Source organism: Lepidochelys kempii, chromosome 19 (assembly GCF_965140285.1).
Source record: "Lepidochelys kempii isolate rLepKem1 chromosome 19, rLepKem1.hap1, whole genome shotgun sequence".
Taxonomy (NCBI): Eukaryota; Metazoa; Chordata; order Testudines; family Cheloniidae; genus Lepidochelys; species Lepidochelys kempii.
This window is the reverse complement of record NC_136398.1, coordinates 3,469,883-3,494,724: the sequence shown is the minus strand read 5'-3', so window position 1 is coordinate 3,494,724 and position 24,842 is coordinate 3,469,883. Positions and strand designations below refer to the sequence as shown.

The 24,842-nt window shown below is 50.7% G+C and overlaps 1 protein-coding gene across 3 annotated transcripts; it reads right to left on the bottom strand.

The window, feature by feature from the left end:
* Positions 1-668: 668 nt before the first annotated feature.
* C19H1orf216 (chromosome 19 C1orf216 homolog) lies at positions 669-9,939 on the bottom strand. 3 transcript variants are annotated; one of them, XM_073317765.2, is made up of 4 exons: positions 9,842-9,939; positions 8,811-8,985; positions 8,630-8,712; positions 669-5,390 (listed from the first exon to the last, which is right to left on the bottom strand). In XM_073317765.2, exon 4 carries the CDS (start codon positions 5,375-5,377, stop codon positions 4,517-4,519), a length of 861 nt encoding a protein of 286 aa, XP_073173866.1. In that variant the 5' UTR covers positions 5,378-5,390; positions 8,630-8,712; positions 8,811-8,985; positions 9,842-9,939; the 3' UTR covers positions 669-4,516. The 3 variants fall into 3 exon arrangements, with proteins under 3 accessions (XP_073173866.1, XP_073173867.1, XP_073173868.1); XM_073317766.2 differs by lacking the exon at positions 8,811-8,985; XM_073317767.2 differs by lacking the exons at positions 8,630-8,712; positions 8,811-8,985.
* Between the last annotated feature and the right edge of the window lie 14,903 nt (positions 9,940-24,842).

Here is a 24,842-nt window from a genome sequence, read left to right as displayed (position 1 = left end):
GAGGGGATTTTAAGTCAGGACTTTTGGCTTCTCTTCCTGGATCGGCCATCGACCCTGTACGTGAGTTTGGGTATAAGTCATTTCATGTCTCAAGGCATCAGTTTGTCATTTGTGAAATGGGGATAATGAATGGATATTGGCAGAGGCTGAGGGCAATATCCATATTTATTGGACCCGTATTGACTAGGGTTGGCTCTGATTTTATCTAAGCCATCAAGAGCCCCATGTCACAGCCTGGGCTGGAGGAGAAGGTTACAAGGCTGCCCACTGATGGTGCTCTGAGCATGGACCAGAAGGAGGTCCTTCTGGAGAGAGGCATGGTGCTGAGCACATGACACCCTCTACATCAGTTCTACCCTCAAGTTGTGACCTTGATTCTCCTCTAGTCCAAAGTCAATATGCTACCACTGCAGCACCACTCCAGTACCCAGTGCCATATACTCACTTCCCACTGGTAGCTCTCAAGATGCTCTTTCGTACAGCTCTGTCTCCACACACGTGAACTAAACGCAGGTGAAGGCTGGAACCTCTGTTGCAACAATGTATATTGCCTTCTGTCAGTTCTACCAGTGAGGTAAAAGCAGGCCCCTGGTGTTCTAACCCTCATGCAACAGGATCAGGATGAAAATATCATGCACAGTACGATAGCCAGCTGTTGAAGAGTATTAAAGGAGTACTTTGTGGGATGTGTTTTTTATCTCCAAACTTTATTAATATGTATAATAATTCATGATCTAGCATGTCAGTGATACAGACAACAGCCAGCAGGCCCTAGAATAGAAGCAAACATGAAAGCAGTCATGCCCTTCGAGGAGCAAGGTATTTCTCCTCACAAAGAGGCTGGAGTCCTCCTGGCCGGGATGCAGATGGCAAGAAATCTGTTGCAGGTTTTCTTCTCTGCTGCCAGGACAAGATTTGGTCACTTTCTTGCATTTTGAATGCTGCCTCTTTAAAAACTCATTCTTAAAGAAAATCGCCCATTTTAGCTTATCTTTTCCATCCTTTCAGGGTCAAAACTCAGGCTACAGGTGTTTCATTATTACAGCAATGGGGTTTCCCTGCTCTCTACAGGACCTGACCCTGCAGTCCCCACTGACTCAGTTATTATTAGTTGAAATTGGGGCCTTGTTGTGTTAGGTGCAGAAGAGCTATCTAACAAGAAGGCGGAGCTTACAGTCTAAATATGCATCAAGATTGCAGGATCAGCATCAGAGCTTTGAATGCTACAACCCCTTCTCCCACGAGTAAGCCTTAGTCACGTGCCTAGTCTCATTGACTTTCCTGGAACTACACACGAAAGGGCTATGGGACCGTATCCTCGCTTCCGCTTACTGGAAGATATGAAGAAACGTGGTGCAAAATGGAAGTTATTGCAGGTATCAACGGCAGCTTTGTGAAGGTGCAGAGAGCATGGAATATAATATAATAATAATACATAGTTAATTTTCATCTATCTGTCCATCTCAGAGCACTCTGTTAAGTTAAGTACCATAACTCCCATTTTGCAGATGGGGAAACTGAGGCACAGAGAGGTGAAGTGACACGCCCAGTGTCACCCAGCAGGTCAGTGGCAGGGGTGGGAACAGAATCCAGGTCTCTTGACTTCCTAGGCCTCTGCTCTTGCCACTAAACCACACGGCCTCCCCTAGAACAGTACAATAAATAGAATAATAAGAATATGGAGCAAATTCACTTTTAAGAAAATATACCAAATAAATACAATGGTCTCTTTTTAATCTCTCTTATATTTCTTATACTCTGTATGTGCATTTCTCATTGGAAAAATGGATTAGAAAAGTTACTCTTTGCTTTACAACAATAAATTAATAGAACATGAACAGCACGGCTGTGAGAAAGGTTATTACTAGGGGATTTTTCTGATTTGGCACCTAGTTTTTAAATATATACTGTAGGTAGATAGGGGTATGTGGGATGTGTGTGTATGTAAGTGTAATAAAAAAATCTAAATCAATATATTGTAATACTGAATCTGAAAAAAATATTAGAGTTAAATGAAACTTGACCCTATTTTAAAGCATTTTGATGTCAGTTCTTAGTAGTATGAGTCTCTCTCTTCGACCCCAATTCACTAGCCCATCTCAAGTCAGCAAAGCAGTTAAGCTCATGCGTAACTAGACATCAGTGGGAATTAAGCCTTTAAGTCAAGACTGGACATCTTTCTAAAAGGCACACTCTAGCTCAAACAGAAGTTCCGGGCTTATTGCAGGAATCCCTGGATGAAATTATCTGGCCGTGCTGTGAAGGAGGTCAGATGGCCTTTACAGTCTGAGCACGTGCTTAAAGTAAGCATGGGCTTACGTGCATTGCCAAATAGGGAGGAACTCAAGCATGGGTTGAAATGCTTTGCTGCACTAAGGGCCTTTGTCACCAGATGGACTTTTACACTCAGAGCACATCACACACTGCTGCAGATTACAATCCCCAAGCATATGCAACCCATCGATTCCTACAGAGCTTGCTGGACACGTACAATCTGTTTCTCACAAGGCATTGGCTGTCAACGCAAGACACACACAATAGTCGGGAGCTCATTCCCGTCGCAGCAGCAAACATGTGGGAGCAGCATACACCACTTGCAATTATATGTTCCACCAACAGAACAGCCTGATCTGGCATCTCAACTCTCCAATGCAGGCCCTACGATCTAAGCTAGAGAAGGGAAAATCCAGCAGAGGGTTAGTGTTTCCATGAGCTTCGTGGTTCAAGGTTTGATTTGGGCTCTTTCAAACACCTTTCCCCCTTCATTTTAAGTGTTGTTTTTCATGGGAGATGTAGTAGATGGTACAGAGATGGGGTAAAAAGTTCCCTAAGAAACTGGCAGCCTGTGCAATGCAAACAATAACCTGACTGCACAGCACCTTTGACACCTGCAATTCATCAGGTCAGACTAGAACTGGATGATTACAGTGGTCCCTTCTGGCCATTAAATCTATGAATAAAGATTCTCTTTTTCCAGCAGTTCTTCTCGTGGCTTCTAGAACAACCAGAGGAGGGAAAACTCTGAAGGCCAAAACCCAGATGAAACCTTCAACCTAAAAGCTGTGAATTCAGATCTCAGTGCAGAAGTCACGGTTTTCCAGTGGATTCTAACAATGGCCCGTGGAGTTCTCCCATCTCTGATTTTAATGGCAATTTTCATGTCTAGATTCACACTCCAAGCTAAAGACGTTCTTGGGGGCCAATTCCAAACCTTCCTAATGTTGCAGAGCCATGGTGAATAGGATTCCTTATTTAAAATGTTAATTCAAAGAATTACAGGGAGAGTTTCAAAGATCAGTATCAGATCATGAGCCTCAGCAAAGCTGGATTGTGAAGAGAATTGTGCCCCATTCAGAGCTGTAGTAACCAACAGACCCAACAGGCTGGGTCTAGAGAACACTCTTTGGAAGAGGCAGGCAGGGTGAGCATGGGCATGGGAAAGCCACAGCGGTAGCAGCAGCCAGGGGAGCTGTCTGCAGAGGGGACCCTGACGAACGGCTATCCAGCCAATGCAGAGAGCGGCTGAAGCTGTGCTGGCCGGTCCAGAGGGGGAGCAGTCACACATAGCGAAGCTGGGGGGAAGAGGTTGTTGCAGGGGGAGGAGGAGAAAGAAATTAGAGGAGGCATTGCAGAGCCAGTTGGGGAGACCCAGGCCTTTGAGAGGAGCCAGGCTATGACATTGCTGATGAGCTGTTCACTTTCGAAGCACAGTGGGACTAAATGGTCATGGATTTAGGGTGAAATTTGAGAGCCTCTGGGCACTCAGTGGACCTCTGAGTAGGCAGCTCAGCTGTGATGGACAGAGAGAGAGATAAGGAGGTGGGATGGATGCTAAGAGTGGTCAGTAGATTGACAGTAGTAGACCGTCCTTAGGGGTATTGTTATGATGGAACATTCCACCCAGAAATAACCCTCTTGCTAACTAATCAGGTACTAGCTTGCTGACTGGCCTGTGCCAATTCACTAGTGACCCCAGGTCTCAGGTGAGATCTCCAGTGAGACTGGGGTCCTGGGAACATTGGTGAATCCTGGCTGCTAATCAGCTGGCGAAGGGTTAATTGTTTGTGCTAAAGGAATATGCAGCACGGTGGGGCGGGGGAGGGGGTTGGGCTGAGAAAGGGTTAATCAGGCTCATTTCAAATGGCACCAGCCCCTCCCGTTCTCTGACTTCTCAACCACTAGCTGGGGCACATTTTGGACTTTTCACTTGTGCTCTCAGCGAGAGCCATGCATGGAAATGGACGGGAACATGCTTCTAGCTACGTTGTTCCCGCTCATAAATACCAGGTGGCATTCGTCAGGTCGGGTGTCCTCACGCTTCACTAAATCCTTGGGTGCACAAGGCAAGAGCATCTCATGCCCGCCTCCCATGCAGAACCTGGGAGCTGACTGCAAAGCTCGGTGGGGCCCAATCCTGGATGCTGTGCTCAGACGAAACAACTGGTTAGAGCCGGGTAAGGGTTGGGGGGGCGGGGGTGGGCAGATCTAACTGTGACAGATGGGGAATGAGCCTCTTTCACAGGCCAGCATGAGCCGGTGCTTTGGGACGCACCACGCCCTGCTGGATGTATCGGAGGAGCTCTTTGCGGTTGTCCAGGATGGTGTCGAAGCTCTCCTGCAGCCGGTTCTGCTGGTCCACCACTTTCTGCTGGAGGCCGCGGATCCAACGCAGCAGGGCCAGGCGCCGATACATCACCAGGTGGATGTGGTGTTTCTCCTTCTCCCGCTCCTTGTATCTCATCTTGTCCTGGAGGTTCTGGAAGGCCTCGGCCAGCACCGGGAAGACCGTGTCCGAGTTGGAGGAGTTTTCGAAATCAGCGTTGGGCACCTGAAGCGCTGGCTGGTTCCTTGGGTCTTTGGTGGTGGCAGCGGGGGCCTCCCAGGCATTGCCAGTGATACTGTCGGGGCTGTCGATGCTGAGGGAGCTGCTGGCATAGCCATTGTCCTCTAAGGGGGAGCCAGCCCATTTGCCACACTCTTTGGCCATGTCCTCGGTAGCCGCTTTCTCCTTCTCGGCGCCACTGAGCTCGGCTCCCTTGTGGGGGCTGCGCACGTCCTCCTCAGAGAGTCCCAGCTTGTCTGACTTCAGCCCTCGGGGAGCATCCCTAAGCCTGCCCTGAGCTGTCTGTCTCTGCACTAAGAACACCAGATTATTGGCTGTGTTTTCTATCTGGCCGGAGCCCCCCTCCATCCGGGTCCCAATCACCACCTGGCTCCAGTTCTCGTTGCTGTCATACCCTTCCGCCACAAAGTTGAAATTCTTGTCCTGCCTGAGCTCCCGTTCAGCGAGGAAGGCCGTGCCCAGCGTGGGGTCCCGCTTGCCCTCATGGAATGGAGCATTCAGGGGGACGTCTGGCTGGCACACTGCAAACATCATTCCACCCTCCCGGCTGGGAAGAGAGAGAGAGAACTGATGTGAAGGAAGGATCTTGGTCTGAGTTCCCAGGGTCAGCCTGGCCTCCCAGCTCTACCGTTCCCCAGCTTCTAACTCTCCTGAGCTCAAAGGACCTGATTCTGCTCTGCTTTGTCACTGCAATAACCCCACTGACTTCAGGACAGTTACTCCAGATTAATACCAGCATGATTAAGAGGAGAAGTAGGCCCAGGGGATTGATGTAAGCACAAACCAGGGAGGAAAGAGAGGAGCATCTGGTCTGGTCTTGAATGGGATGGTACCCTAAGTTGGAAACAGGTTGATATGGCCTAAGATGTAATGTTTGGTTTCTAGCCTGAAGTCTGGGGGCTTGTGGGATTTTGGTTGGGCCTATGGTAGCATTAGGGGACGAATGTAAACTTCAGATCTGGGTCCTAAACTGTAGAAGCTCGGCTCCCAGGTTTTAGGTCTGGCCAATTTCTGGAATGGGAATAGAATGATAAGCCCTAGCAATGTATAGGGTATTGTAGCACAGTAACATAGGACACAGTCCTTCCCATGGACTTTGATGAGAACAGGATCGGGCCCCTAGTTTGGCCTGGCAAGGTCTGTTTGATTAAGATCTGGTAAAGTGAGATATGATAGTGGTGCGATGCCTTGTCTCAGTGCACCAACATTTGGCTCTGGTACGTGCTGCACTCACACTCTGGCCCAGCAAATATTAGAATAAAAGATCCCCAAAGTGTTTCTTACGGTGGTGTTATGGGATGCAGTGGAGCTGGCCATTTCTGACTCCCCCTGGTGGCAAGGTGAGCTCCTCAAGTGGATGAGGGGAAGTCCGGTTTATATAGGAAGGTTGGAACAGAGCCAGGCAGAACAAAAACCTTAATTTCTTGTCAGGAACCCTCAGTGGTCTGGCCACCTTGGGCCCAATCCTCAACTAGTGCACGTCAGCACTGCCCCGTTGGCTCTGGCGATTGACACCCGCTGAGGATCCAGCCCCACTGTTAAGAGTGGGGGAACTGGTTGGGTGAAATGAGAACCGATGCAAAACTTTGCCCAAGCTCCATTCAGATCCTGCATCCCGAATTGTTTGAAAATGATTGTGGCATAAGAGGGTTTTTTTTCCCCCTTTCCTTTTGCATTTTTGTGGCCTTCCCCTAGAGAGCAGCTCCTTTCAAGGAGTTTCTGGGCTACTTTAGTAAACCCAGGAAATCCTCAATAGTTTGTCATCCAATCCCAGGGTCAGATTTTCAACTGGTATCAATCCAAGTAACTCTATTGAAGTCAGTGAGAACACCACCCACGCTTTCCTTAGCTTCCTGTACTATACTGAAATGTAGAATTACTATGGGCTGTTGCCCAGCTGTCATGTTCCACCCCAGAGGTGGCTGCTTGTAAGTAATAAATGAAGTGAATTCTGTGCATGTAACAGTTTGTGAGGGACTTTGGAAGGATTTGATGCTATAGAAATCTTGAGATGTGATATTAGGTTTTCATATTATTAAATGAGTCAGTGGTTTAATCCTGTTTGCCCTAATGAGGGGCTTTATTGAATCATTCCCCAGCTGACTGTGCCTCCCCCCCCCCCCCCCCCCCCGACTGAGTGATGGATTCCGGTTCCTTCTCTGCTAAATGAAAGTGCTGAAAGGACAGCGACACTTTAAATGACTTGTGTGATTCCGCCAAGCAAAGGGACATGTCTGATCTGATATGTAGCAACATTCTGTCTAGATTAATCTCCCTAAATAGGCATCTTCTAAGACTATACTTCTCCTGCACCAGTCGGAAGCAGGAGATAAGTCTTTTAAAGAACTGTCTGATACAGGAGAAAAGTGCTGGAAACATAAAACAATTTACAAATACATCCCTGCTACCATCTGTAAGTGAGAACTACAGATGATTCTACATAATCATGGGATTAAAATCACTTTCCTTTAAAGACTTTCTTTAAAATGTGTTCAGCTTCCCAAATGCAATTCCATAGGACCCCATTAGATTATTTTAATAAGGTCTCTGCTGATTTCGATTGGTCTGCTTGATTTTAAATAATGGGCCAATAGCCCTCCCAAAACCAGTAGCCCCAATAGACCTGTTCCCTCATTACAAAACCAAGTTGCAAACTGGAACTAGTAAAAAAAAAAAAATTCATTAAAACTTTGACTCGGGCTCTGAGACGAGATGGATCCAATCTTCCAGCTTCATCACAGTGCGAAAGAAATTCACCGGCAGGAAAACCCAGGGGACCGCGATCACAGTTTTAAAGGAAGACAGAGCGTGGCAGACCTTTCTTTTCATTAAAAAGTTGGTGAATGAGCAAAGGAAGAACGAATCCTGGGTAAGAAATAACTGGGCAGGCTTTGCCCACTTAATCCTGCCCTGGTCAGTATCACTGATATTTAGTAGGCCTCACAAATATGGCATCTTTTGCTTATCTTTGTCATGTCTCAGTGAGGGAATGACAGATCTAAATGTCTGGGTATTTAGAGACAGGATAATAGTCCCCCTAGCAGATCATAGGTAGGGGCTAAAAGCCACACGTTTCCCTTCAAATAAAATGAGCATTTCTGCCCCACCGCCCCGCCAACAAAGAAAATCGTTTTCCCCTCTGCAGTAGTCCAGCATTTAAAGCTCTACTCTGGGATGCAGGAGACCTGGGTTCAGACTTTCTAGGTGACGTTGGGCAAGTCACTTCAGGTGTGTCTATGGGGGATACAAGCCCTGCAGCTTGGCCGCAGCTGGCCCAGGTCAGCTGGCTCAGGCTAAGGGCCTAAAAATTTTGTGTAGACGGTCAGGCTGGCGCTGGGGCTGTAGGACCCCGTGTGGGTTGAGGGTCTCAGAGCCCAGCTCCAGCCCCAGCCCAAACTCTGTGCAGCAATTTTTCAGCCCCGGAGCCTGTCTCTCAAACCCAAGTCAGCTGACCCAGGCCAGCTGCGGCCGTGCTGCAGAGCTTGTCTCCCTGTGTAGATGTACCGTCGTCTGGCCGGGCCTCAGTTCCCATCTGTAAACTGGGGATTGTTGAACTTCCTTCCCTCCCAGGGATGTGGTGAGGGTACATACGACAGCAGGGGCCCAACAGGCCTGAATCTCGTCTACTGTCCCCCAGCATGGTCACTGACATCCGTGCAAAGCAAGGGCCAAATGTACCCTCTGAGGTAAGGGAGTGGAGAGCTCTGACTGGGAAGCACCTGCTCTGCACCTGTGGAAAGGTCGACTCGAGGGAGAGGGAAGAGGGTATCACATTCTACATCCTACCGCAGTTACTGCAGGTTTGGACCCTCTCTGCACAATAGTCCTGATCCTTTTCCCATTCACGCTGGTGTAAATCAGAATTAGCACTGTGTAAGACAAAAGAGCGACACTGGTGTAAGACTGATTAAGGGAGAGGAGAATCAGGCCCATTTGATGGGCTACCAGGAAGGGGTCACACACTCACCAGCCCTGCCTGTTTAATTTTTGATTCCAACGTGGTTGCTATGGCAAGGTTTCCATGGCAAGCAGAGACGTGTGTGTGTGTGTACGCACACCGCATCAGAGAGCACAATGTGCTGTGCTGGTAGCATGTGATGGATGGTGCCCAGAGGCGCAGAAGAGAGCTGTGCTGAATGATCCTGCCACAGAGATGGAGGGGGAGTCACAGAGACAGAGGGATCCCAAGGCCCCTAAAGCCCTGCCTTGTGGGATGTCTGCAGGGGATCCACGTCCTTCCCCTTCCCTCCCTCAGCTTGCAAAAAGCAATTGCTGGTTCCTTCTCCCCAAATCACACTGTTCCCTGGACTGGCCAGCTCTGTGAGCAGCTTAGCGAAAAGGCAAGGGAAAGAGATACCCGGAGAGGAGGAAGGGAACAGGCTTTTAATGTGCATGATAATCTATGCAGAGGGAGGGAGGGGGCAGCTGAACAGATGTGATCAGGGATTATGAGACTGCTGGATTCAATGCCCCAGCACACCCCCACGTGGCTATAGAGTTAGCCTGGATACCCAGCCATAGCAGAGTGCCCTGTACAATCTGACAGCATCATAGCACGCCCAGCCCTTGGCTATACATAGGGGTCGGGGGGGAATGGTTGTGCTCTGTGTGTGTGTCGTAAGGTGTTGCCTGTCTCAGCCCTAAAATGGACCTGAGCAAAACCCTTCCCCGTGCAGTACGGCCCCTGTGAATGAAATCAGAGAGTCAGTCAGCACACACACACGCCCACCCAGAGATCACAAACCGGGGCATTGGCGCCATCCGCGTGGGGGGCAGGATGAGGAGGTGCTGTTGCTTTTAGATCCCTTTTAAAGCTGCTAATGACGATGAGAGAAATAAACAGCCCCCCTCGAAGGAATCCACATGTGGCAACAGGCATAAGCTGTCCACCCTGATCCCAGCACCCAGAGGAAGCAGGTGGCTTCAGCCCTTGGCACCAGCCTGTCTCCTGCATCATTCCAAATACCCCCAGACCCTCAGCGTACAGCTGACACTCACCGGTGGAGCCTTGGGAAAGTGAAGGGGGATTTTCAGGCTGCTGCTCCTGCTGCTCAGCTGGAGAGAACGGAAATAGACCCCTCCACGGCAGCAGGAAAGCGTCATGCACTGCACACTTCCGACAGCAATGAGCGCTGCCGGCAGCAGTGTGTCACAGGCTGATCAGCAGCCAGGCGAGAAATGCAAAGGCACCACCAGGAGCCACCTTAACACAAACCCCAGTGCCGTCCGGGGGCGGGGTGTGTGTGTCCCTTCAGAGATGACACCAAATTCCCTGCCGAGGATAAAAATCCTCCAAGGGAGGAGCCATTAAAGAAAGGCAGAGGCATTCACACAGGGACGAGAAGCCCATATTATGCCACGCTGGGATTGACTCGTCTAAGCACCAGCTTTAAACTGTCTACAGTCTGAGGCGCCATAGGTTCAAATCCCCGCAGAGGCAGCTGTTGGGGGCCCCGCTGGAGACCTGTGCAAGGGCCCTGACTTTCAGAGGGCAGGTGCTTTATGAAAATCTGGCCTCTTTCAGGTGGCTCCAGTTAGAGACCAGAAATCACTAAGCCACAGACAGGCCAACAGATTGCTGAGACTATGGTGCCCTGGGGGCAGGGACTGTCCCTTTGTTCTGTCTGTACAGCACCTAGCACCATGGGGCCTTGGGCTCTAGGACTGTGGTGCTATCACGATGCAGATAATAAGAATGATGGTAATAAATTCCCACTGTCGGTCTCCCTAGCGCCTTCGCAGAAAGTGAACCCCAAAGGCATGTGCAGCCACAGGCCAGTGAATTGGGTGAAAACACTGAAGAACATTCACCGCACCTCGTCTGCTCGTCTCTAACTGCTTTTCATGAGCTAAAAGCTTGAGCGGGGCCCATCCTCCCTCTGTCTCCACTGCCCACTCAGCTGACTTTGAATGACCCTGTCTTTTGCAGGAAACCCTCTGTAGCCCTTTCTTTCCGTCCTGGGGCTGGGGAGCGGGGATAAACAGTCTCTGTTGAAGGTGGCTACTCATTCTGCCCCTTGTTTCACTGAGGCCTCCATGCCGCTCCGAGGAGCAGCATGCTCTGCTCCTTTGTATCATTCTGCACAGTTGGACAACATGTTGGTTACTATTCCAGCTGCTCTGGCGCTCAGATACCATGGTGATGGGCGCCGTGCAGGAACCTGTAGAGAAAAGAACGGTTCTGGTTGTACCTTGTTCTGTGGGCAGGGGCTTTTGGGGAATTTCCAAATGCGAGGAAATGCTCGAGTGGAACCCTGGGCAGCTGCGAGACTGCCGGGAAGAGACTGCTGCAGATGGTGCCAATGAGGCTGGACCTGAGCTACAGGCCTTCTCCCAGGAATTGCCTCCATCCGTGGGGGTGTGAGGTGCTGTGGCCGCATCATAAGCTCAAGGCTTTCCCCTTGGGAACGGAGACAATGGATGCTGCTGGCAAAGGGACACCGTGGGGTCAAATCCCAAACACAGTGCATAGCCCCAGAGTGGGCGGATGGCCCCCCCCCCACAAGGACAAGGGTGGGATTCCTGGGTTACACTTGGCAACACTTAGTGTGCTGTGCTGATAATGTCTCCTTAGGTTTGTATGTGCATGTGTGGCGCCTGCTTGTGTGTTTTGGGTGTGTGTGTGTGTGAGATGATAAATCTCACACAGCAACACACTGAAGAGCAGACCTCAGAAACCACACTCCACACACACCCTGCCCAAGGGTTTCCCAGACTCCCCCACATTGCCCGCCTCTCAGCCCATCACCCATCCTGCGGCCAACGGGGAAGGGGGGCGATGAAAGCCGCTCTCTCAATAGTCCTCTTATTAGGCTGTGCAGGACTCGGGTGTCCTGAAACTTTAAAAAATAAAAGAACTGGCACATCAAACAACTGCAGGGAATGCGACGCCTGGAGGGGAGAGGGTCACATGAAGCACCACGAACATTTTGGGGATAAAGGGCCATTGTCAGCACCCGGTGCGTGTTCAAGAAGGGCTCTGATCGGCTTGGAAGAATCCAGCATGTTAAGCAAGAAACACGAGATTTGGTGGCTGGAGAGACTTTTTGGCCGGGGGGGCAGGGAAGGTGCCGTGCTTCACAGGAACACAAGGGGGGCTTGTGCTAGATCCCGCTGTGCACCACCCCTTCCCACTTAGCCCTCTGCCTGCTTGTCAGTTTAGAGTCGGGACTGTCTTCTTCTTCTGTGTCTATGCTGCAACTAGTCCTGCTCGGGGACTGGGGCTTGCAGGTGCCCCTGCAACGCCGTAACAACAAGCTTTTCAGGACAGGGACGGTCTCTGATTCTATGTTTCTACAGCACCCAGCACCATCAGCTTCGCAGGGGTCTCTAGACATGACTGGAGTACAAATCATAGGAGAAAACAGCATGGCCAACCCCAAGCGCCCAAGAGTCATGCCTCAGGCCCCCCAAAATAATGAGATTTAACAAATAACCAGGGCTGGGGTCTGTTTATTGGCCTTCTAGTCTTGGCATATATAGGGGTGTAAACAAATGGCCTCTTCTTGGGCACCCCCTTGTGGCCTCAGGGCAGCCCTGCAAGTGGCCTCACCTCAGGGTGCCTCTTGAGGGCACAGTAAGTCCAATACAAGCATGTCCTCAAATCAATCCTAGTTTATTAACCGAAACGCAGTGCAAGAGTCCCAAGGCACAACGTCGTCCATGTCAGGCCCATGCGCTGAATCTGTAAAAACATGGCTCTGTTCTCACCACCCTGGTGTCTTCCGCCAGCCCTGGACTCTCCCAGCCATCCTCTGTCCCTCCACCAGGACAGCCACCCCAGCCCTAACCCCGCTCTTCCCAGTGGGACCCTCAGAGCCTCTCCGTTGGGAGCCTCTCCTGGTTCCTCTGGGATGCCCAGGAGACGCCCCTTAGCTGCTCCCCTCCTCGTCCTCGGGCCCTGCAACTTACAGCCAGCAGGATCCTTCTGCTGCTCCTTCTGACTTTCAGCAGTGTCCCAGCCCTGGCTCTCCAGCTTGGAGACCCCAGCCAGAGGCTGCTACACTCCTGCTTTCCAGCCCTCCCCAGGAACTGCTCTTCCTCACAGAGCCAGTCTGCTCTCAAGTCACTCTCAGGCCTCAGACAGTTTCCCAGATGCTGCCCTGCCCTCTTCATTGGCCCAGCAGGGAGCCTGGCCTGGACCCGGAGAGCTGAGTCCAATTTCCTTTAGTGGGCCAGCTACCCTGCCACAACGGATCATGTCTTCAAATTTTTCTCTGCAACCAAGCGGGCCAGAAACTTTCATTTTTTTAAAATGAAAATGGAAAGTCTCATCTAACCACCTGGCTCCAGGGGCTGGGACTTCAAGAAACACACCAAATAACGCAAGTTGCATGATAAAACAGCAAGAGCTGGCGACAGGGCATAAATCATTGTTAAAGAAATAGGTTCTTCTCCTCTGAACATTACCTCCACTTAGCCCACAGGCCATCATCTGCCTGTTCCTCACTGCCGCCGACAGCACGCAGAGCATTGCACGGCTATGCAGACAGCGTGACCCTTTACCTTCTCCAGCCACTCTCCATACCTCTCCACGTCACGAGCCGCTGTTCCACACAGGGGGTTGTCAGTCACTTTTCATGAGGGGGCAGGAATACGACATCATGCTAACCATAGCATAACAAGCTAACAGGGTTTGCCTGAAATGCCCACCCAGATACCAAGTGTCAATCCTGCTGGGAGAAAGCTGAGTGGGTTCTGCTGGTTCACTGAATGAAGTAATTCATTGTCTGCACTGGTATAAGGCACCAGGAGGGCCTACCTGTGGAGTGAGGATCTAGGGTGTGGCAGAGCAGTCCCAAGGGAGGAGCCCTAAGAGCAGCCCAGTCTGGGTGAGAAAGTTTGAATCTAATCATAGAATCATAGAATATCAGGGTTGGAAGGGACCTCAGGAGGTCATCTAGTCCAACCCCCTGCTCAAAGCAGGACCAATCCCCAATTAAATCATCCCAGCCAGGGCTTTGTCAAGCCTGACCTTAAAAACTTCTAAGGAAGGAGATTCTACCACCTCCCTAGGTAACGCATTCCAGTGTTTCACCACCCTCCTAGTGAAAAAGTTTTTCCTAATATCCAACCTAAACCTCCCCCACTGCAACTTGGAATATATAGGGGTGTATGTTATCTTATGATTCTTTGTTAATGAACTGACCCACAAGACAGGGTGAGTTTGCATGCGGTCAGTTGGTTATGTTTCTAAAGCAGGAAAGACACCTGCTGCTCACACACATATTAGCTCTTACCACTCCATAAAGTGTCCAGGGCAGGTCAATCTGAATGTTCCCAGGCCTGGTTAGAACATGCTCCACTTTGAATTGAAGTCTCTCCCATCCCATTTTGCTCTTTTCCTTTCAAGGACACTGGCGATTTTGCAAGCCTAGATTTATTGATTGATTTACAAAGTGAACCATGGGGAAAGTTTGCAGCCGTTTCACCTTTTCAAACTGTAGTGTCAGACTAGAACTTGTGCTTTCCCCACATAAACCATGGGATTATTGTATTCCTAATTCAGACCAAGGTAGCACTGGCCATTTACCGTTAAAAAGATCCTGCTCTCTCAAAAAATTTATCACTAAAACCCATCCACCCACCCAGATTTAACAAATCCATCCATTTGCAGCTGGTGGGTAACTCCGCTGTACCAAGCTTCCCTGGTTAGAATTGAGCCCTGTGGCAGAATGAATTTCATGTATATTGTCAGTAAAAGATGTGGCTCGAAAGCGAGGTCCTATTTCTCCACACAGCAGCCTGCCCTGCACAACCCTAAGTAAGTGAATCAAGGCCTCTCCCCTCCTAAAGGGGACACATCTCCATGGCCCATTATTGGGTATATCACAGTATAACCTCAGAGTCCCTACCACGCCCGGTATTGTACATACAATTAGTGAGAGAGAGATTCCCTGCCACACACAGCTGACAGTCCAGATGGATGTGGAAGGGGGAATGAGAGGTGAAGTGACTGCCCAGGGTCACACAGCCGGTCAGCGGATGAGCTGGGAACAGAACTCAGGTACCCTGACACCTGCTCCAGCACCGCATCCACTAGACCACACTGCCGCCTCACAGATGGGAAACTGAGGCAAAGGGAGATCAAGTGACCTGCCCAGAGTCACCTCAGGAGTCTGTGGCAGAACCAGGAACTGAGTCTCCTGAGTCCCTGCCCAGTGCCTTATCCATGAGCTGTTTTCTTATTCCACAGCCTCTCTGCTGAGCCTGCCAGCCAGTGACAGTTACAGTGCTGGTTTCTGGGATGCAACCACCTCCCCCGCTAGGAAACAGGCTGGGAACCCACCATGACTGAAATCCATAGACAGCCCTATCGCCGCCCCGGCTGTTCAGAGGCAGGCCGCTGTATGGAGAGATGCTGCCTATCCAGCCACAAACACGGCTCGCAGCAGAATGCAGCAAGAACCACGGAATTCCTTTGTGCATCTGCTACAAAACCAAATCTTTGGCTTTTCAGATCAAAGTCCCTCTCGTGTATTGATGTTGGATCCGGGGCTGCCATTGCTCCAGAATTTCACCCTCCGGGAGGAGGGTAGAATCTAGACCTGCACTCCAGATCTTGCGGAGGTAGCCTTCTCTTTTCAGCAAGAGAAAGATCATAGAGGAAACCAAGTTCATGGCCAGGAAGCAGGAAAAGGGGGAGGCTCTAGGGCAGGGGGGATGCAACATACTGATCTTCTAAGAGGAAGGAAGAAAATTGGACTGGGGGGTGGATTTAGTGCTGAATTTTAGACTTGCTTTCCCCTCCCCCTCCAAACCCTGCTTCAGAAGCAAATTAAAAACTATCCCTACAGGAAATTGAAAATCATTTAAAAGACTCTGAGCAGAAAATCTAATGAGCTGGATTTTCAGAGCTAGATTTTCTGGAGGAGATAACACAATGCACTCTGGGGTTCGGCCGAGGAGGGTAAGGAGACTGAGTGAATTGTCGAGATATATTCTAGGAATGACGCGACATAGGTCTGGTGGCTAAAGCAAAGGACTGAGAGGCAGGACTCCTGGGTTCTTTTCCTGACCCTGCCTTTCATTTTTTATACCAAGGCATTGCTATGGCACCTCTGACCTCAATACAGGCCCAAATTCTCAAGAGTGCCTCTAATTCTGAAAAAAGAAAAGGGGGACTCGTGGCACCTTAGAGACTAACCCATTTATTTGAGCACGAGCTTTCATGAATGCATCCGATGAAGTGAGCTGTAGCTCACGAAAGCTTATGCTCAAATAAATGGGTTTGTCTCTAACGTGCCACAAGTCCTCCTTTTCTTTTTGCGGATACAGACTAACACGGCTGCTCCTCTGAAACCTCTAATTCTGAGTGTCTCAGCTGTCACGTGCCCTCCTTGAGACACCAACAGCCTGATTCCCAGGGGTGCTGAGCACCCACCGCTCCACGAGGCGCAAAGCCCAGAGCACATCTGATTTCTTGTGAAAGCAGGGGAAGGATCTGAAAAATGGCGAGACACAACAGTGACACTGGAAAACTGGCCATTTTGGAACTCTGCTGATTCTCTTTATATCAATCCATTTTTCATCAAAAACTCCAATGCTGTGCAGAGCTGATCTTCTGGGGTTTGTTCATTGCCATGTTTATGAGCTTTTTACTAAAGACTGAACTCCCGTTAAGGCTGTGGCAGAAGCTTCAGTTTATCTATGCATCACTCCCAGCTCCGCCATCAGAGACGAGACAGACAAAGGGTGGGAGGGAAAACAGAAGGGAAGTGATTTGTCCCAGGGCAAACAGCGGGTCATTGGCAGAGCCAGGAGTAGAAACCTCCAGATCTTACAGGTTTACAAGTGTGGTGGCAGATTATTAGCGAGAGAAGCCTTCCAGATCCCTGCTGCTGAGGATAAATCCAGATCCCAGCCATCGCCACCACTACCCCTCTCCACACTTGACCCAGCATTCATGCAAATAGCCTGCCACCTGCTTCTCATATGCTGAGTTTGCCGTTAACCAATGCAACGTGCCACGCGCTTTGAACAAAATTGGTCCCAGCAGAAGCCTTCAGAAATCCACTCCAGTGCCCCCATGACGTAGGCTCCATGTCACGAGAGCCTGCTGCTGGTTCCTAACCTTTTCTGCTAGGAAGGCTGAATAAGGGAGTTCAAAGCCTCCCACATGCTGGATCAGTTAGGGGCAAATACGGCACGCACAAGGCAGGCAGCGCAGCGGCCCTGTCCAACTGCCGGGTTCGGGGAAGGGACGCCCCTGCGCATGGCTCTGGCCAGCTTTGCAAATGGGGAATGTAGGAAACAAACAATGGACAATGGCCTGTTGGATTCGCCGCGCTGCTGCCAGGGAGGGGACTGGATGGCACTTGATAGAGGCAGAGTTGATGTGGGAAGGAGCTGTGCAAGCTTCCTCTACCCAGCTCTGGGCATGCCCCTCCATCCCGACCCGCAGCCCCCCCCGCTATTCCAGTCTTGCCTTCTCCACGCACGGCTCTGGGCATGCCCTTCTATCCCGACCCACAGCTTTCCATGTCTGTCTTTGCTACTCATTCGCAGCTCTGGCAATAATTCCCTTCAATCCCAGCCTGCAGCTCCCTTTGCTAGGCCACTCCTGCACTCCCCCACCGCTCCGCTGACGCACCTGGGTCCTGACCTGCAGCATTCTCTGCTATTCCATGCCAGGGCCTCCTGCACAGCTCTGCCAATGCTCATGAATAATGATACCTGGAATACCTGTCCTCCAGGTATCTCAGACTCCTTCAGTGCCTGGCAGCTCTAGCACCGAGAGCAGGCGTGTTCAGAGCAGGCGTGTTCAGGTGTGACCGTGCTCCCCACCAGTGACTGTGTGGGGCAAATTTGGTGCAAACCCCACAGCATGGACCACTGTCCACAGCATCTGTCTATTCAGATGTAACCCCCGCGGTGAGCAGGCCCAGCAGGAGGGAGCTCTCTGCTCCCTCTGTTGGGTCTTTTATTTATTTTACAGGACACCTAGTCAGATGGAACCAGCCCTTGCTGCCATTGGCACGTGGCAGAAGGGTTACATGTCTGAATGTCTGCAATAACAAGGCTCTCCAAGGGTCCCCATCGGGTGGTCCTGACACCCATTCAGCTGGGGGCCAGTTTGGATTCTGTCCAGCTGAGACAAAGCCAAAATGGTACCTGGAAAGCTGAAAAGTGTGCAAATTGCAAAAGGGCATATTGTTCTTTCGCAGGCATGGGGGTGCCAGCTGAGAGCGGGGACAGGGGACGGGGGGAAACCAGGCTGTGGGAAGGCCGGAACACTGAGCCAGCATTCACATGCCACCATTTGCTGGTTCTTGCCCTGGTTCCAGTCACCTTCCATTTTTTTTAAAAAGAGGCAGAGATTTCACTTAGGAACCGCGTGGGTCAGAGCTTTGCTGTCAGAGCCGGGCCTGTCCCATGATATTTTAAGAAGCACAAGAGATGTGACAAAGGGAAGCGAAGACAGAGAGAGAACTTGGGGTGAAGGGGGAACTGCGAGCCATTTCCTCCCCACCCCCAGCTGCCAAAACCTGGATTCCTTCTCCAGCTGGCAGCAGCAGCCACCGGAAGGTGAAGCGGGAATGGGAAAGCAAGCAAGAGGCCTAGCATTTTGGATGGGCCTATGCATAGCCAATGAAGCCAGCTCGCATTGCTGTGCACATGAACCCAGGTCAGGGCGCGCATGTGGGCTGGAATGTGCTGGTGCTTGAAGGAAATGAAACATGGTTCTTTGGGAGAGTTCCACATTCTTCTTTCTTCCTGTTTTCCTTCTGGCATTTTAATTCCCGCACGGGTTGCCACTCCCGCCCTCTCCCGCCCCCTTGCACTGAGGGCAAAGGCCTCTGCAAATGGCGTCCTGCCCTGCAACAAACCCCACCAGCTCCCAGCACCTCAGAGTGTGAGACCCAGGGCAATTCTGAGTTGGGGGGAGGGCTATGGGAGCCCTTTTCTTCTCTGCTTCCCTTCACTCGGGGTCTTAGTCACACACTTCCCCTGGCACTAATGATTGTGTAGCATGCAGCACACCCCGCAACCGGATTACGAAATTCCCTCGCCTCACACAGCTCTGTCGATGTCCCTTAATCCAACCCCCCTGCTTCCCCCCACACCCACTATTCCAGTTGTCATACACACCTCTCCGCCAGTGCCCCCATTCAGCTCCAAGCATCAGTCCCAGCCTAGTTTCTCTCCATTGTGAAACATGAAGTTCCTGCTTGCAAAGGCCCTGGGCTTGTAACAAACATGGGCCAGAATGAATCAGGTCCAAGTGAGAGCACTAAGGGTACGTCTACACTGCAATCAAAATCCCATGGCTGGCCTGTGCCAGCTGACTCAGGCCAAGGGGCTGTTTAATTGTGGTGTAGATGGTTCAGGCTTGGGCTGCAGCTCGAGCTCTGGGACCCTCCCATCTCATGGGGTCCTCATGAGCCTGAGTCAGCTGGCATGGGCCAGCCGCCGGTTTTTAACGGCAGTGTAGTCAGACCCAGAGGGACCTGGAGACCCAGGGAGCAGCAGCCAAGGGGGCGAGTACATTGGCTAAGCTACGCTCACCATGATCCAGCCACCGCATGCAACAGATGTGTCCTCCCCTTTGCCACTCAGCCCCACTTAAAGCTCCCCCAGTAGTAGCAATCTCCTAGATTCATCGATTCCAAGGCCAGAAGGGACCATTGTGATCATCTAGTCTGACCCCCTGTATAGCACAGGCCAGAGAACTGCCCTGAAAAAATCCCAGAGCACCACGACCCTTGGTAAATTGTTCCAATGGTTATTTACCCTCGCTGTTAAAAATTTATGCCTTATTTCCAGCCTGAATTTGTCTAGCTTCAGCTTCCAGCCACTGGATCGTGTTACACCTTTCTCTGGTAGACTGACGAGCCCATTATCAAATCTTTGTTCCCCATGTTGGTTCTTATAGATTGTGATCAAGTCACCCCTTAACCCTCTCTTTGTTAAGGTAAATAGATTGAGCTCCTTGAGTCTACCACTGCCAGGCAGGTTTTCTAATCCTTTAATCATTTTCATGGATCTTCTCAGAACCCTCTCCAATTGGCCAACCTCCTTCTAGAATTGCAGGCACCAGAACTGGACACAGGATTCCAGCTGCGGTCACATCAGTGCCAAATACAGAGGTAAAATAACCTCCTTGCTCCTACTCACGATTCCCTTGTTTAGACATCCAATGATCGCATTAGCCCTTTTGGCCACAGCATCACACTGGGAGCTCGTGTTCATTTGATTATCCACCAAGACACCCAAATCTTTTTCAGAGTCCCTGCTTCCCAGGACAGAGTCCCCCATTCTGTGTGTATTCTGTGTTCTGAGATGTATAGATTTACCTTTAGCCATATTAAAAGGCACATTATTTGCTTGCGCCCAGCTTACCACGCGCTCCAAATCACTCTGAATCAGTGACCCGTCCTCTTCGCTATTTGCCACCACCCCGGTTTTTGTGTCATCTGCACACTCTATCAGTGATGATTTTATGTGTTCATCCAGGTCATTGATAAAAATGCTAAATCTCACCAAACTCCACTCCCTCCATATTCACCGGGGGGTGGGAAGTTCTGTAAAGCCCAGATGGAATGGCTGGGAAAAGTCTACCCGTGAGCCGGAGAAGCCAGGAGTGGCATAGCAGGGAGGACCTGGAGATTAGGAGTGAGGGGCATGGGCAGAGCAGTACATGAGGGAAAGAGAGGATTGGAATAGCAGTGGGAGGGTCTGTCGGTCGGGTTTGATGCGCACTGGTCAGGCTGTGAATGTGGGGAGCACACATCACCTGCTTGGGTTATATCCAGCTCTAGCCAGCAGAAACTGCCTCTAATTAGCGAAACACTAATTAGCCGAGCACTAATCTCAGTGATGACCAGTTTTGCGAAATGCATCACACTAGGCATTTGCACAAACACCTTGGACCAGAGTGGCCCATTTCCTGGCCAGGCCTTGGACCACAGGCATCGGCAGAGCTGCTCAGCGCCACGAGCTACCCGCGGAGTTGGTCTGTTGCCAAACCAACAGTGGGGGATGGGGAGCCCAGCTGCCTGCCCCTTCCCGGGGCAGGGCTCAGCCGGAGTCCATGTGGCAGACGAACCCAGAGGGGAACCGTCCCGAAAGAGTTAAAAGTCAAATGTTTAAAAAAAACCCCAAACCCTGAACCACATGCGACCTAACCTCCCCGAACGGCTCATCTGAATTTAATAAAGTGAGAGGGGGTGGAAAAATCTCCCAAAAAGCTCTCAAAGAAATTAAAGTAAACAACGTTCTGACCTTTGACCCCTCACTGCCCCACAACTGACACAAGTCTGTTGTTATGGTCACAGACGGTTTGACATTTAGTTTAATTGTAAACACATTCAATAAATACGGGGGGCTGGTGTCGGGCATCTCCCCTCTCGGAAGGGATCCAGTAATGTGGCAAGGCCAGGAACGTCTGCCCCAGGGCAAGAGAAAACGCTCCTGTGTGCAGAGAGAAAGACGACACAGAGCTGAGAGCTGGTGTCTGGAACTGGGATGAGCAGTCTTGGTTAAATATTTGTCCGGTACTGCAATGGTCATCACCTTTAGCTTTCACCCCCAGGCACCAGGGCTCTGGCTTTGCTTTCTGCCCTTGGCCGACACCAGGGACTGAATGGAGGACCTGACAGCCCAAGTCTCTACAAGCTAAAAAGCCAAGTTCACTATGTGGGAAAGTGCAGGTATGTCTACACACCACACTAAGTCCTGGCTCTGACTGAGGTTTGAGCCCAAGCCCTGCTTCTGATCACACACAAATCAGTCTGACTCAGGTCAGCCAGCACTTCAGACCTGGGTCCTAGGACCCTGATAGGGGGGTGGGTCAGAGCCCGAGTTCACAAACCCAGGTTCACAACGCACTGCGGACGCTCAAGTGCAGACTTGGAAACATCGAGTACACAAGCCGGACCCCACAGACCTGGGTTTACACTACAGTGTAGACATAAGACATAAGACTCACATCCTCTGTGGCTCAGAGGACACCTAACACCCAGTGACCATGAGCTGCCCATCCAGCTCATAATGACCATCCCAGCAAGGGGGACTGGCCCAGTCAATGCACAGGGATGGCCAAAGTCTGGTGTGCTTTGTCCTGTCATCATGTATGACGAAGGGTGACCAGATATAGCCCACAGAGCTCTACAGTGCCACATCCAGCGGCCTTCACCGTCACTACAGAGGTGCAGGCCACGCTCCCAGTGTGGCTCAAGATGGAACATGGCATTCTGGGATCTGACAGGCCGTACCTCCATACTGAAGTTAGAGGTGATGTTAATTAGACTCAACTCTTGGGATTGCCAGTGTCAGGATGGGCCTGTATTAAAAAATGAGACCAGTAACGTGTCCACCCAGTTCGGTGCTTCGTGGGAAGTTTTGTGGGCACCGAAGGGGATTGTTATTTTTTCGTGATTTCCCCCTTGAGAAAATCTCCCCATTTGTGATGAGTGCCTTGCCGGGACCCCGAACAGATTGCAAAGAAAAGCAACATCTAAATGTCAGCCAAAGAGAGGTGACAGCTGCCCTTTTGACGACAGCGACACTCTGAGAATTGAATTGTTCAAGCTAAAAGCATAAGCTACTACCGTTGTGTTAAAGAGCTAACCATCTATAGCTGGGGCTACGGCAGACTCGCCATTCCCTGGGCCTGGGCACAGAAGGTGCCTATAACACACATTCACCACTGGGTCACAGAGGCATCTTCTGAGCTGGGCATTTAGGGTAAAATTTTCAAGACTTCTGAAAATTATCCCCTTTAGGGACCAAAAACCTTAGCCCCGCCTACTGCTTTCCTGCATCTTCCTTTTTCCGGAGCGGGGAGCAACAGCTAGTGTTTGAGCATCATGCCTCGCGGTCAAGGAATTCATGAGACTGGCTTAAAACTCATGAGATTTAAAAATAAATATCAGAATCTTGTAATTGGCCTCCTGTTCACTGAGCCCTGACAGTTCTCGCGGCCGGGCTTTTCCATGTGGGCACAAATGGAAGGTTTTGTCTCTCTTAAAATCTGAACAAGGGACTGCTGTGTTTGGGGCTGCATCCCTGACCATCTTGGCTAATAGCCATTGATGGACCTATGCTCCAGGAACTTCTCGTTCTTTTTTTAACCCAGTTAGACTTTTGGCCTTCACAACATTCCCTGGCAGTGAGTTCCACAAGTTGACTGTGCGTTGCGTGAAGAAGTATTTCCTTTTGTTTGTTTTAAACCTGCTGCCCGTTAATTTCATTGGGTGACCCCTGGTTCTTATGTTGTGAGAAGAAATAAATAACACTTCCCTATTTACTGTCTCCACATCATTCATTATTTTATAGACCTGTATCGTAGCCCCCCTTAGTCATCTCTTGACTAAGATGAAAAGTCCCAGTCTTTTTAATCTCTCCTTATATGGAAATATATGTTGACCGTGTCGCCATGCAAGTCAACAGTCGCCATGCAAGTCAGAGGTGGCAGCGGTTAGAAATGGGACAGGACGGTGGTGCATTGGCAGAGCTGCGTGTGCAGAGCCCAGGAATGGAATAGCCGGGGTGCTCCAGCTTGGGATTGAGATGCATTGCCCGAGCTGGGTGGGGAACCCCAAGGATGGAATAGCAGTGGGCATTTGCAGATGAAGCTTGACTTTCGTTGGCAGAGCTGTGCTGGACCCAAGAATAGGGTGTTGGCCAGGGCTGGCAGATCTACACAGGGATCAGGGCTTGAATAACAGGCTGTTCTTGCAGAGAAGGACTTCAGTGTCTTGGCAGAGATATCTGCTCTGGTTAGGAATTGCTAGCGGTCCCTCATGAACACCAAAGTCACCCTTGATTTAGAAGGCCTCGCTAACCAACCTCGGACCTTCAGAGGATGCATCCACACAGATGCAAAACTCTCTTTCGACTGTGGGATTTCCCAGAGCGAACCCATTTAAAAATAAAAGGAGGAAGACAAATGATGAAAATTAACTCAGCAGAACTTCTCTTTGCACTGACCTTCCAGATCAAATAGTATCAGCCTGGATCTGTTCCCCCCACTGCCCTCAGACCTGCTGTTCTCCCCACCTGTAAAACAAATTATATTTCAATCAGAATCAAAGAGAGTGACAGATGAGCTATATTTGATGAAAAATGCCAAGAATCTGCAGCCAGATTGGATTTCACAGAAGCCAAGAATTCCAGAGCAGCCAGACTATTTCAATATGATATGAGGTCAAACCCTGGGTTTGTTTTTCCCCTAGCTAACAATTACCATCCACTGAGGATCAAATTTTGGATCTGTCTGCAGCACGTTCGTGCCAGTGGGACGAAGGAACCGTGTGGGACAAGGTGGGTTGGGGAGAAGGGACGGGTAGAGCTGGGTGCTGAGTTCCTTCCTAGCAGGTGAACGTGTATGGCAAAGGCACCATCCCAAGACCCGAGGTCTCCTAGCCTGAGAAGCGGGAGACCTCAAGGTCAACTCTGAAGCCAGTGCAGAAGTCTGGTTACTCAAACCCCATTGTAGAGCTGAGTGCTGGCCTACCATTTGGGATGCCACGGGATGTGGCTCATGAGCCTTGGTCAGTGGGAAGCCAGCCCTTTGTGTATGAGGGAGACAGGAGAGAGAAGAGGGCTGTATGCCCTTTGTAGGACGAAGGGCGATCACGGGCAGGGGTGGAAGAAATACAGCATCCAGAAAACAGGGTAAAGGGCCTGGTTCTGCCCTTTTGTGGGTTAGCCGCTTCTCGCTGCACACATGGGACTGTGCCCTCCCCTTCCTTGCACTGCACAGCCCCTTAGGGGGCCCATGGTTGGGACAGTCCCTTCTCGGACTGACCCTCACACCAATACCAGGGCAGACTAGGACATGGGAGGGTCCAGCAGCAGTTTGCCCTCTTCCGGGGCCCAGGAGGGAGGCAGAGCCCGCAAGCAACTTGCAGTGAGCAGCCAGGCTCCTCTGACTCGCATCCCAGCTCAGGGGGGCCACCGGAGCCTGTCATCCCCCCACCGTGCGACCTGGGCTACAGGCTGAGGATGCCAAATGCACCATAGCTCCCTCTGCTGGACACTCAGAAAAAGACGA

Excerpts from the sequence above, each read along its gene's own strand:
- C19H1orf216 (XM_073317765.2), bottom strand. The coding sequence starts at position 5,377 with ATGATGTTTGCAGTGTGCCAGCCAGACGTCCCCCTGAATGCTCCATTC.